A 13,159-nucleotide genomic window follows, 5' to 3' on the forward strand; every position below is an offset into this window, starting at 1 on the left:
CTGCAAAGACCCCACCCCCCCCCGGCTCCCGCGGCGCCTCGCGCGGGCCACCCCCCAGCTGCTCTGGCCCAGGGTGCCCCCAGCGCCGTGCCGCTCCTTGGGGCGGTGGCTGCGCGAGGCCTGCGGGAACAGAGCGGACCCGGGCTGCTGGAAGCGCGGCGAGGCTGGGCGGGCCCCCAGGGGGAGCCCTGGTGCAGGAGCTGCTCCCAGGGGAGCAGCGCTCCCTCGCTCGCCCCCCTCCCCCCGTGTGCCCGCTCCTCCTGCAGAACGGGGGCCCCAAAGCTGAGTGAGTGGCATTGCGACCTGGTGCACGGGCTACAGTGCCACGCGGGTGCAGCTGGAGGGGCTACCCCTGAGGGACCCCCGCATGCTCCTCCTCCTCGCTGGCCTTGGGAAGGCCCAATGCTGGTGACTTGGCCCCTGCCCATTGGTGGAATGAGTGTATGGCCCTGGGGGCCACTGCCGCACACCTAACAGCTCACCCTCCGGTGATGGCTTTGGGGCCCATTGAATGGTGCTGTGCCCATGTCACTCACACCACGGGGATGGGTGGTCTGTGCCATCAGACAGCCAGAGCAAGGTAGGGTGACCAGAGAGAAAGTGTGAAAAATCAGGACGGGGTGGGGAGTAATAGGCATCTATATAAGAAAAAGCCACGAATATCGGGATTGTCCCTATAAAATCAGAACATCTGGTCATTCTATACCAAGGTGGCCCTCCTCAAGGAGAGTGAGGCCCGTGCCACACACAAAGTTGCAGTGGTTTACCTTGAGATGTGATTTTTTTAAACCAGGTTAGTTAAATTGAGCCATCTGTGCATGGGGATACTTAGGTATGGCTGCACTGAAAGTGCTTCAGTGTAAACACTACCTATGCCAATGAGCGGGGTTCTCCCATGAGCACAGGTAATCCACCTCTCTGCGAGGTGGTAGCTAGGTGAACAGAAGAAATTCCATTGACCTATCACTGGCTACACCGGGGGTTAGGTGCTTGGCATACCTAAATCTCAGGGATGTGGATGTTTCACACCCCTGAGAGACATTGCTATTCAATGTAAATTCTCACTGTAGAGCTATGTCTACACCATAAGCCCATGCCTGCATAGCTATGGCACCACAGTCCCCTAGCGTAGACACTGCAGGTATGTCTACACTACAATCACTACAGCGTCACAGTTCCAGTGCACCACCGTAGTGTGGTGCTTACTGCGGAGAGGGAAGGGGTTCTTCCGTTGCTGCAGTAAATCCACATCTCTGAGAGGCAGTAGCTAGGTTGATGGAAGAATTCTTCCATCAGCCTAGCACTGTCCACACTGGGACTTAGGCTGGCTTCCTTACGTGTCTCAGGGGGTGAATTTGTCACCCTGAGCGATGTAGCTAGGTTGACCTACGTTTCTAGAGTTCTTCTGTCTACTTAGTAACTGCACCTCTGACAGCATGCTTCACTGAGGTCCTGCTGACATAGGTATGTTGCCTGGAGTTGTGAATTTTGCACATTTCTACATGACATAGCTATGCTGGCAGAATGGCCCCGGCATTATACAGGAATAAGAGTGTCTATGTGGGAGTTATATGGGTATAACTATAGCAGTTTAAATTCACATCTGAGCTTATACTGGTATACCTTTCTCATTGTGAGGGAGTAGAGAAATTGCTGTCCAGCAATGGTGACGCCTGGGGGTGGGCCCTCCTCACATGACCCTCCTCACAATGCCGGGGGAGAAGGACAAGGCCCACAGCCGGGAGATGAAGGGGCAGGGCCAGAGCCGGAAGGGAAGACGCTGGGCCAGAGCCTCTCCTAGTCCAGCCTCCTCTTCCGGCCACGCTGCCTGGTGCGGCACTCTCCCAGGCAGTCTGCGGCCACACTGCTTGCCCCCATGGGAGTAATGGAGCATGGCACAGAGAGGTCAGTTCCCAGAGTGAGGGGCCAGTCAGGGGCAATGGGCATGGCATGGCAGGCGCTATTTACAAACCAGCAGGTACCAGACACACACTAGCTCACCCAGCCCTGTGCTGCCATCATGAACCTTCCCCTCGGGGGTGGACCCATGCCACGCCACGCAGCCCCCTCCCAACATCCTCCTGACTCCCTATGGCCAGAGCCCCGCCCCAGACCTACTATGCCCAGTGCCCCCCCAATCCCTCTCACACAAATGCATAGTGCCCTGCACAACACCACCCTGGCTCAGCACTCCCCTGCCCACAGCCCTACCACGACTGCCCAGCACCCCCCACAAAACCCCCACTCCCTAGTGCCCCAACACATAGATCTTCCCTGCCCTCTCACAGCCCAGCACCGTCCCTGCAAGAAACCCACTCCCCCACGCCCTGCCTCTGGCCACACTCACTGGCCCTGCTGGAAGGCAACTGTGTGCCAGTAGTGCAGCCAGAGCTGGTACCAGGGCGGGGAATCGCTCCAGTCCCTCGGGAGTGGTGTGATCAGCCAGGCCAGGACCTGCCCTGGCCAGGCTCCCTCAAGACACACTTCTCCTGGAGGGGCCCAGCCAAGCTCCCTGCATTGTCCCCGCCCCCCACCTGAGACTGGTGCAGCTTCTGCAGCAGTCCCAGGTGGGGAGACAGGTGGGGCCTCACAGGTGGTGGGAAGCAGAGACTGCCCGGAGCCAGAAGTGCACTGGGGTCTGGCCAGGGGGCAGAGAGGAGCAGGGGTGGTGTTACCAAATATGCCCATTACTTTGGGGTATGCTCATTTATTAGGGTTATTCTTCGGGGGGGGGGGGGGATTCTGTAATTCTATTAATGTACTACTTATGTCACTTGTGTGGTCTACTCCTTCCTTCTGCAAGTTCCCTCCCAATGGAGCTATCCTGCAGGACCTAGGTTCCCCAGGACTGGGTCCCTCCAGCCCTAGAATTAGATGAACACACACATACACACACACACTAACAGAGCAAGTCTGAGCGGACTGGGTCAATCAGCACTCTCAAGCTGATCCCCTTATCTATCAGTGTACTCAATGAGCTGGGTCAAGCAGCACTTTCAAGCTGTCACCCTCATGTGCCCTTGGGCTCAACAGGCTGGGCTGAGCAGCAATTTCAGCTGCCCATCCCTTATGTGCCACAGGTTTAACACGTCCCTATCCCACTTTCACGTTACACTTGTACTGATAGTAACCCACTTGATGAGCAAACCCCACAGTATTTTTGGGCACTACAGGAATCTTTAGCTTACGTAAAAGAAGCGTTGCTGCAGAGTAAATGGGGAAGCTACAAACACAAAAGAGTAGAGTTCAGAGAGAGAGAGAGAAGCAACCAGCTTAACCATAAAAGTTATTTATTGAATAATAGTGATAACTACACAAGGAGAGCCTAAACTAACATAACAAATTATTAAAGGTTAATACCTGAAGTAGAAAGGAAGACAGAGAGAGAGAAAGAGGGGGATCTCACCCACTCCAGGAGGCTTGGACTGGTCAGGGTTCCCAGGTGATGGTGGTAGCTCAGGGTCCTGAGGGCGGGAGACAGGCAGAGCCCCCAGCACGATCAGTCAGGAGAAGATGGAGTCCCAGTGGAACTGATGCAGAGTTTGGATCTAAGCATCAGAACACTGACTGGAGGGTGAGTAGGGATTTTTGTAGAGAAAATACAATGGTTCAAGGGAGAACACTAGATTTGTTTATAGGTAAACTGATGACTCAAGGGTTTTCTTTAGTTGAGACAATAGGAGCTGATCACTCTTGGCTCTTGGTGGTGTTTTCTTCCAGGGAGCTCACAATGCAACTAGGCTGCTTCAGTATTTTGGATATCAATAAAGGATTTATTACTAGAATTGGTCTGATAATTCTTGAGCTGGGTGTGTGCAGGCATAGGTTCATTAACACCTGGAGCAGAGATTCCCATGATGCAGTGCGTCCCTGCTTTTCTGATCCCAGAGTTCAGTGTGGTTCTCTGTTCTCCATTCTGTATGCAAACTGAGATGTCCCCCTGTCCCATCTTTCATGCAGATGAGGCTAGGGGAGTTGTCTCTGTTTTCCATTCTGTATGCTAATGGAGATGTCTTAATCTTGTCACCCTTATCAGGAGGGGGTCTAGGTGTGTCTCCCAACGCCCTTCACTGCTCTCTGCAAGCCTTTTCTCTGGTCGGTTTGATTCAAGCGGGGAGGAGGGGTGTTTTTCATGAGTCAGACAGGCTAGATACTGTGCCAGGCTTCTGCACCAGTCCCAGGTGACTCAGCTCCAGGAAGACAGGTGGGGCCCCACAGGTGGTTGGAAGCAGAGACTGCCCGGAGCCGGAAGTGCACTGGGGTCTGGCCAGGGGGCAGAGAGGAGCAGGGGGGGTGGGGCCGAGGAGGCAGCAGGTGGCCAGGCCAAGAGGAGCAAGTGGTGGGCGGGGGGAGCTAGAGGGGTCTCAGGGCACAGCGCAAGCGGAGCAGGCCGCGGCCCGTTCTGAGCATGGGCCCGGCTCCATGGGGCCACTGGAGCCATTGTAAACCCAGGACTGCCACAGATGCCAGGAGGACTGGAGCAGAGGCCTCATCCCCAGGTAACATGGGATGGGGAGGGGCTGGGGAAAGCGTGGGGCGCCCCAGCTAGGAGTGGGGTGGGGATGAGTTATGTGGGGGGTCACATGGGGAACAGGGCGGGGATGAGTCACATGAGGGGGTCATGTGGGGAGTCACGTGGGGAGGTCATGTGCCCCCTTTAGCTGGTGCCCCCTTTGTGTCCCTCCCACTAGTCACCTCTCCCTGGGTCCAGCATAGTGGGAGTTAAAGAAAACCTTTGGGTTCAGCCAGCCCCGCCCCACTATACCTGGAGCCAGTGCCAGGTCTAGGGGGGAGAGAAAAGAAGGGAGCCTAACTCATTGGGAGCTGACTGGTGATGAGGTATGAGTTCTCTGTCTGCCGGAAGGGACAGAGCAATAACCTGCCAGCTAGCACAGCCACTTGAGGTAAGTAAGGCCTCCCCTGCCAAGGGGAGGCTGCAAATAAGCCCCAGCACTTGGGGCAACTGAACTAGTGGGGTCATGCCCCAAACTGAAGAGACATGTAGGAAGTAGCCCAGGGAAGCAGGTCTTGACTCCCTGCCCATCTTCCCTGTTCAGGGGCTGATTTACACAGGGCCCTGTGGAACTTGGTAGAGAGGTAGGGTTTGGGTCCCCCTACCACTCTCTCTGGCCTTACAGACTGAAAGACCAGCAATCTAGCCACTAGACTGCCCGGCCCCAGAAGACCGTATCACACCCGTAAAGACAAGTCCTTCGGCCTTGTCTATCCACAAAAGTTTGTACCTCTTTAACTGTATCAGTATAGTTTGTTTCAGAGTAACAGCCGTGTTAGTCTGTATTCGCAAAAAGAAAAGGAGTACTTGTGGCACCTTAGAGACTAACCAATTTATTTGAGCATAAGCTTTCGTGAGCTACAGCTCACTTCATCGGATGCATACTGTGGAAAGTGTAGAAGATCTTTTTATATATGCACAAAGCATGAAAAAACACCTCCTCCCATCCCACTCTCCTGCTGCTAATAGCTTATCTAAAGTGATCACTCTCCTTACAATGTGTATGATAATCAAGTTGGGCCATTTCCAGCACAAATCCAGGTTTTCTCACCCCCCACCCCACACACACACGCAAACCCACTCTCCTGCTGGTAATAGCTTATCTAAAGTGACCACTCTCCTTACAATGTGTATGATAATCAAGGTGGGCCATTTCCAGCACAAATCCTGGGTTTAACAAGAACGTCTGGGGGGCGGAGGTTTTGAGGGTTGTACCCCATTGTGAGGACACAGCTACACTGGTATAAATGTGCTTCTACTCGGGGGTTGCAGGTTTGTATAATTTTTGGTGGTGTCCAGAATGGGTCTAAATCCCACCCCCGACACACCTGCCTTGTAAGCTGATACATATAGAGAGGACTCCCCCCAGCTCTCTTCCTCCCTGGCAGCACACTCGCCTTGCACCACTGTCACTGCACGTGCTCCTAGGGCCCCTCTCAGGTCCAGGAAGCTCCCTCGCCTCCCCTGTGGTGGGTGCCAGGGGAGGGGGGCTGCCATTGTGCGCCTTCTCCCCTGCTGCTGCCCCTCACTGTAGCCTCACTGGGGGTGGGGGATGGGGCTGCCCCTTGCCTAGCATGGGGCAGGAGTTGTGACTGCGGAAAGGCCCTGTGCTGGTGGAGGGTCCTGCCAGAAAAGGGAAGGGTCTGTCCGTCCGAGGGAGAAGGGCAGGTTCAGCCTGCCCTGGCACTAGTGTGGGGGATGCTAGGACCCTGCGGTGGCAGCTGGTGCCGGGAGCTGGCAGAGCAGAGCGTAGCAAGCAGGTGCAGGGGACAGCCGCCTGCTGCCAAGGGTGCAGGCAGGGATGTGTGGGGATGGCAGGCGGGGCCGGAGGAGAGACTGGGTCCTGAACATTGGTGGAGCTGGTCCCCCATGCACTGAATATTGCTGGAGCATGGGCACCACAGGCCCATATAACTCACCACCCCTGCTTTCAGTGATATAGCTTATTCCTTATATGGAAGGGGAATAAGTTATATCAGTATAGCTGCATCCACACTAGTGGTATAACTATTTTGGTAAAAACTCACACCCCTAGTTGATATAGTTATACTGGTACAAAATCTCTGTCCAGACCAGGCTGTAGATAAACCAAAATAAGTTGAGGTCAACTGAAATAAGCATTTCCACATAGCCTTTTGCATTGGTGTAACTAAATCAGTTTAAGACCTACACTTTTAATTAAATGGTGCAGCTTTCTGTGTAGAAAAGCCCTAAATTTACAGGCACAAGCTAGTCTTATGAGTGTCCGCACAGGTGCTTGCCTGGGGTTAATGAAACCATTTTTTTAAAACTGATTTAAGTTATATCTGCAACTTCTGTGTTTAGACAAGCCCTAAGTCTCACATTATCTTCCAATGCAGAATGAAGCCTGGAGGACCAAATTTCCAGAGGTGCTGCACGCCCTCTGACTCCTACTGGCTTCAATAGAAGCAGCAGGGCCTCAAAGAGCTAATTTATTTTTTTTCAAAATTTCTCTTAAATTTTTCCACAAAAAACTTTGAACAATTTTCATGAAGAAGTCAGGTTTTTTTAACCAGATCTCATGTTCAGCACTCCTGAAAATTTGGTCCCTAGCCTTTATGGTTGCAAAGTCAAAGATTGAAAACAAGTGTAACCAATGCAGTGATATCGGCTCAAGCCTGTTGAGATACTGAAACAATAACTCTCAGAGGAGTGAACTGCCCCATTCAGTGCAAGGTGTTACCTCTGAAGCCTAACAATGACATTTACATGTAAACATGGAGAAATATTTTGGCATTGGTTAGTGTGTGCAAGAAAGAAGGAATTATCTTGTTATGCACAACTACTGCTGTGGTTTTCCTTTGGGTGACAGGAGTCTGGTTTGTGGGCAGAATGTAGAAGTGTACCATCGTCTTTATTTATTTCCCCCAATGATTCCTTGAGTGGACATCCTGGTTTTACCGGGTTGTCCCTGTTTTGTGTGTCGGCCTTTGGGCCCTATATAATTTGTCTGAAACCAAAGTTTTGTCCTGGTTTCGATACAATGCACAAATTCACTCTTGTGTTGGTTTGGCTTGCCTGTGTCCCTAGGAGGGATCCTGCTCCTGGAAGTTGGAGGGCGGATAGCATGGGTGGGGTTGGACAGCAGAACAGAGTCCAGGGAGATCCATGTGGACCCTAGGGAAGCTAAAGGTTAAGTGGATAGAAGACTACTCCTTTTTAGCAGGGATAGGAGTTAGACAAACGACACCCAGCAAATACGATGGTAGGAAATGCCACAAGTTGAAATTCTTGAGTTTCTTCAGAAAGAACGAGGAGTACTTGTGGCACCTTAGAGACCAACAAATTTATTTGAGCATAAGCTTTCATGGGTTGGTGCCACAAGTACTCCTCGTTCTTTCTGCTGATACAGACTAACACGGCTACCACTCTGAAACTTGAGTTTCCTATGAGTTTTATTCTCCTTTACCCAAGAATGGAGCTCTATTTAGAAAAAATAGGAACAGTCAACACATTGCCAATTGAAAACTATAAATTATCATAATACATTTTCAGGGCTACTAATCAAAGTTTGTGTAGCGAAGGACATGTCTACACTGCAATCAGGTGTGATTGCAGCACAAGTTAATTTAGCTAACATGACTAAAAACAGCAGTGAAGATGCGTGGGCTGTACAAGCATCCCAGGGAACTTGGGTACATACTCGCTAGTCTGCACTGAAGCCTGTGTCACCACATTTACGCTGCTATTTTTAGTTAGGTTAGCTAGATTTAAAACTAGCCTGGGTAAGCCTAGCCATGCTGCAATCACACCTCCAATTGCAGAGTATGTGCACTTCTTATTTGAAAGATAGTGGGGTTCAAAGCCTGTTAAGATTTATTAGAATTCGTATTAGCTTTTTTGTCACGATGGATAATTATTTTTGCCACTTTTCAAAAGCCAAAAGGAGAATTATCTGATCCAAAAAGTTGGATGGAAGTTCATATATTTGTGGTTTTGGTTGAGGTCACAGCCACTGCCCTTCAAAGAAGGAGTAGTTTGACCTAATTATTCTTAGTGGATGCAAATTTGTGGGCCAATAATTTTTCCTTGTGGGTTCCATACTCCAAGAAAGTCTGTAATTTGTACGCTCTATCTCCAGTGTGACTAGAAAGTTCATGCCTCCATTTCTGGTTAATTAGCCTGAAATGAAATGCCTGACTGATTTTCCAAACTTTCCACGTTTCAAGGCCTTTTCTTTGGCTCAGGTACATATTAGTTTTCCTTTCCCTTTTCATAAAGCATATATTCCCGAATTTACTCCCATCACAGAATGAAAATTAAATAATAATAAACACATTATCATAATCCTGTGAGAAGGCAGTTCTTGTAATGTCAATTTACACAGTGGTTTCTATACTTGATAATCATTATTGCTCTTACACCAATACTTTGTATCTTTTTATACTTCTGTATTTTTATTATAACATTTATTTTTTTTATTAAAGTTATAAAAAGGGCACTTTAAAAAAATAAGGTGATGAATCTATAAGGCAATCCGAGTTATGACGATCTCCTGTGGATATTGGCTGTGCTTAGAAGAGTTGAGGCGTTTGGTTTTGTTTTCAATCCAGGGCTTCAATATGGTGTGACAAAATCCATGATATGCTCTCATTGATGTGAGTTTTGCGTAAATGCCATGCTTCTTTTAGGCAGTAATGAAGGCACTTTAAACACAGCTACGTGCGTGCTTTGAGGTAGCAGTCCAAAAGTTCTGTGAAAAAATTAGATCCAAATGCCCACCACCACCCCTTGCCAATCCCTTCCCTTCCATGTTATTTTTCATATCATACACAATTCTGATTTTGTTTTAACTTTTTTTGTCCTTGGACAAAGTTTATTAGATAAACCTATTATCTTCACTGTAAAAGGAAGAGCTTCCTTCCCCCCCGCTATCCCCCCCAGAACAGGCTTTTCATAATTGTCCTGTCTTCAAAAATTAAATGTTTTGAGCTACAGGATACTGTATGCTGCTTGACAGAAATATGTGCATGTTCTAGACAGGCGTCTTTCATGCAGCACTTTTACAAGATTGTTTCATGTTCTCAGTAAGAGGATCTTCAGATAAAATATCACAGCCATTTCCATTAAGTTTCCAGTTCGCCTACTCCTGGTTCATTTTTATCAAATCATTAAGGAGATCTATTCTCTTGCAGTCATAGAGGGCTCTGGCCAGCTTTCCTACTGTAGGTCCTTTGTAGCCTTCACTCATAACCCATTTCTGCAGCATTTGGTAAACTTTTTCTTTGAGTCCATCTCGTTCGTAGTCATGGTCAATTTCATCAATCTGTGGCTCACTAAAGCCCAGTTTACGAGCACAGTGTTTCCACTGTTTAGCCAAGTTCTCTCTCACTAGATTCAGGTGTTTTTCAGAGAGGATAGAGGTGCTATCTGCAAAAAGAAAGACGAGTGTAAGAAGACAGCATTGTTTAAACTCCCCTTCTCTTTGAATGTCTCCCCCCAAAATATGGTCACTAGTAATGATAAGATTATAGGTGGCTTTCATGTAAGCAATTGGTCTAGTGATTAAAGAAGAGGACTGGATGTCAGACAGAAATCTGATGAGGTTCAACAAGGACAAGTGCAGAGTCCTGCACTTAGGATGGAAGAATCCCATGCACCGCTACAGACTAGGGATTGAATGGCTAGGCAGCAGTTCTGCAGAAAAGGACCTAGGGGTTAAAGTGGACGAGAAGCTGGATATGAGTCAACAGTGTGCTGTTGTTGCCAAGAAGGCCAATGGCATTTTGGGAAGTATAAGTAGGGGCATTGCCAGCAGATCGAGGGACGTGATCGTTCTCCTCTATTCGACATTGGTGAGGCCTCATCTGGAGTATTGTGTTCAGTTTTGGGCCCCACACTACAAGAAGGATGTGGAAAAACTGGAAAACGTCCAGTGGAGGGCAACAAAAATGATTAGGGGACTGGAACACATGACTTATGAGGAGAGGCTGAGGGAACTGGGATTGTTTAGTCTGCGGAAGAGAAGAATGAGGGGGGATTTGATAGCTGCTTTCAACTACCTGAAAGGGGGTTCCAAAGAGGATGGCTCTAGACTCTTCTCAGTGGTAGCAGATGACAGAACAAGGAGTAATGGTCTCAAGTTGCAGTGGGGGAGGTTTAGGTTGGATATTAGGAAAAGCTTTTTCACTAGGAGGGTGGTGAAGCACTGGAATGGGTTACCTAGGGAAATGGTGGAATCTCCTTCCTTTGAAGTTTTTAAGGTCAGGCTTGACAAAGCCCTGGCTGGGATGATTTAGTTGGGGATTGGTCCTGCTTTGAGCAGGGGGTTGGACTAGATGACCTCCTGAGGTCCCTTCCAACCCTGATATTTTATGATTCTATGACACTCCTAGATCTACTACTGTTTTGCTTTTTTGACCTGGGACATGTCACAATTTCCTTGTGTCTTTCTTTAATCATATGTAAAATTGAGAAACTACCTCACAGTGGTGATATGAGGCTTAATTAATGTTTATAAAATGCTTTGATATCCTTGGATGAAAGATACTGTTATGACTTCTCAATTAAACACATTAAAAATATGCAGTAGTGGTTTAAGCCAGTATATACGAATATTATGACTAGGGTGACCAGATGTCCCGATTTTATAGGGGCAGTCCTGATTTTGGGGGCTTTTTCTTACATAGGCACCTATTACCCCCCCATCCCCATCCCGATTTTTCACGCTTGCTATCTGGTCACCCTAACTATTACCTTTTAAAATAGTCCTGCCTCTCCTGTACTGAAATGTTTGAATTCTCAGTCAGGTCCACTGATCCTAGTTTTGCTTCCACTGCTCTGCTTTTTTTTCTCTGTCTTTATGTATACATCCACAGGTGCTGTGACTTGGTGACTCATGAGACAGTGCACTGTGTTGACATGCTTAATGTCAGCTTCAGGTTTGGTAGAGGCAGCTGCGGGAGAATATCAGCTAAGAGGTGATGAAACAGGGTGGGTGAGGGAATGGTGTAATAATACAAAGCAACGTTAGTACAAACCATCACTCATGATGATAACCTTAGGTATTGCTTAACTGTAATGCTATGTGATAAAGGAGGACCCAAAATGGCTAACTTCTGAATACAACAGGGAGCAAGATGCACTGTACATTCCCTAAAGATGGTTCTCAGAAACAGACTGTCAGCCTTCAGATTGTGCCGAAAGAGTGAGGCGAGCAGGGACTAAGGGCTGGGGTGCACAAGGAACAAAGAGCTGACTGTAAAGAGGAACATTATGAAAGAACGGAGAGAGATTGCTCTTACCAAATATACCCATGTTTTCATAATGTGCATAAGAGTTTTGCGTGTTGACTGGAACACTGCTTACATACAGATTCTGGTCTTCAATTGCCATGTGATTGTAGGCTCCAATTTGAATTCCGGTACTGTTATATATGGTGTATTTTGCAGCGTCATCTGTGTAAAGGCAGTTTAAGACTGATATATAATCAAGTACATGCAGTTTAGAATTCAAGAGATACGATGGCAAGGGCAAGGAAGAATGATTTATTTTGTATTTAAACCAAATACAGCAATGATCATTATTTTGTATTTAAACTAGAAACGGCCTTTCTTTGGCCACTGCAGGAACTTCGCCATTATTAATTTATGATACTTCTGTACTGGCTGCTCTTGGTGTGCTTTGGGTTGTACAAATAGAGGAAGTCACAATCCCTGCCCCTAGGATCTTACATTCTGAACTGAATAGGTGATACAGTTCAGAGACATAATTCACTGGGTGAAAGATGAAAGTCGATCTCAAAATATCAAAGTGGTGGCAATGTTCCTTTAAAAAAAAAAAAAAGGTGTGTGTGCAGAGGATTGGGGGGCAGGGGAAGGAAGATTAAGAGAGATGGGGAGTTCTGAGTTTGTGACTTCAATGGTGCTACACTGATTTACATCAGTTGAGGATCAGGCCCCAGATCTTTTGTGAAATATTTACTGGATTTAATATTACATGTATCAGATTTAATATATACAGAACCTTATCTTTATATGGCTTCACTTCCAGCTATCTACTGGCCATTACAGCAGGACTGGCTCTCGGGGAGAAGCATGCTGTGCTCCGTGAATCTGCAGATGTACAACCCTTGCACTTTAGAGAAGTCCTGGGCAGAAAACTTCTGGGTGCTCCCCCATGGTTAGTGTGTCTCTGTACTGTCCCCTCTGAGGGGCTGTACCTTGGAGGCACAATAGATTACTACATTTCTCAATAGGCACGGCTGAGATTCTAAGTGCATAAAGATCAGGAAGTTCAAAATGGCACAGTCCCTTAATATGCTTACGGTAATCAAGATAAGAGATGAGGAGGAGACAAACAATATCTCTGAGATCTTTTATAGGTGTAAAAACTGAACCACAATGTTGAATTAGTAGCACTGATTTTACATACAAGTTAAATGCAAAGAACTATTTTAGATTACAACCATATTAGTTCATTTTATATCATGACAATAGTTTCTGGAAGATACTTAGGTAGATGTATTATAAATTGTCTTTGAGTGAGAAGACTGCAAAGCAAGGTTGAACAATTTTCTGTTGTTCAGAATTGACAATAAAATGGTATTCCTGCTCTGAAAAATGGCCATAAATGGCCCTTTCAGATCTGCTGTGTGTGTGTGTATCCAGAGTAACATCTGCATAC

The 13,159-nt window shown here is 47.7% G+C and overlaps 1 protein-coding gene across 1 annotated transcript in view; it reads right to left on the reverse strand.

The window, feature by feature from the left end:
• Window positions 1–8,908: 8,908 nt before the first annotated feature.
• Window positions 8,909–13,159, reverse strand: part of RIPK1 (receptor interacting serine/threonine kinase 1) — a 36,593-nt gene continuing 32,342 nt past the window's right edge. Inside the window, exons 11-12 of the mRNA XM_037893224.2 lie at window positions 11,779–11,931; window positions 8,909–9,904 (exon numbers count right to left, since the gene is read on the reverse strand). Of these exons, the coding sequence (XP_037749152.1) occupies window positions 9,618–9,904; window positions 11,779–11,931 (440 nt within the window). The 3' untranslated portion in view covers window positions 8,909–9,617. The remainder of the gene's footprint in view (window positions 9,905–11,778; window positions 11,932–13,159) is intronic.

The sequence above is a fragment of the Chelonia mydas genome, chromosome 2, assembly GCF_015237465.2.
Source record: "Chelonia mydas isolate rCheMyd1 chromosome 2, rCheMyd1.pri.v2, whole genome shotgun sequence".
Classification (NCBI taxonomy): Eukaryota; Metazoa; Chordata; order Testudines; family Cheloniidae; genus Chelonia; species Chelonia mydas.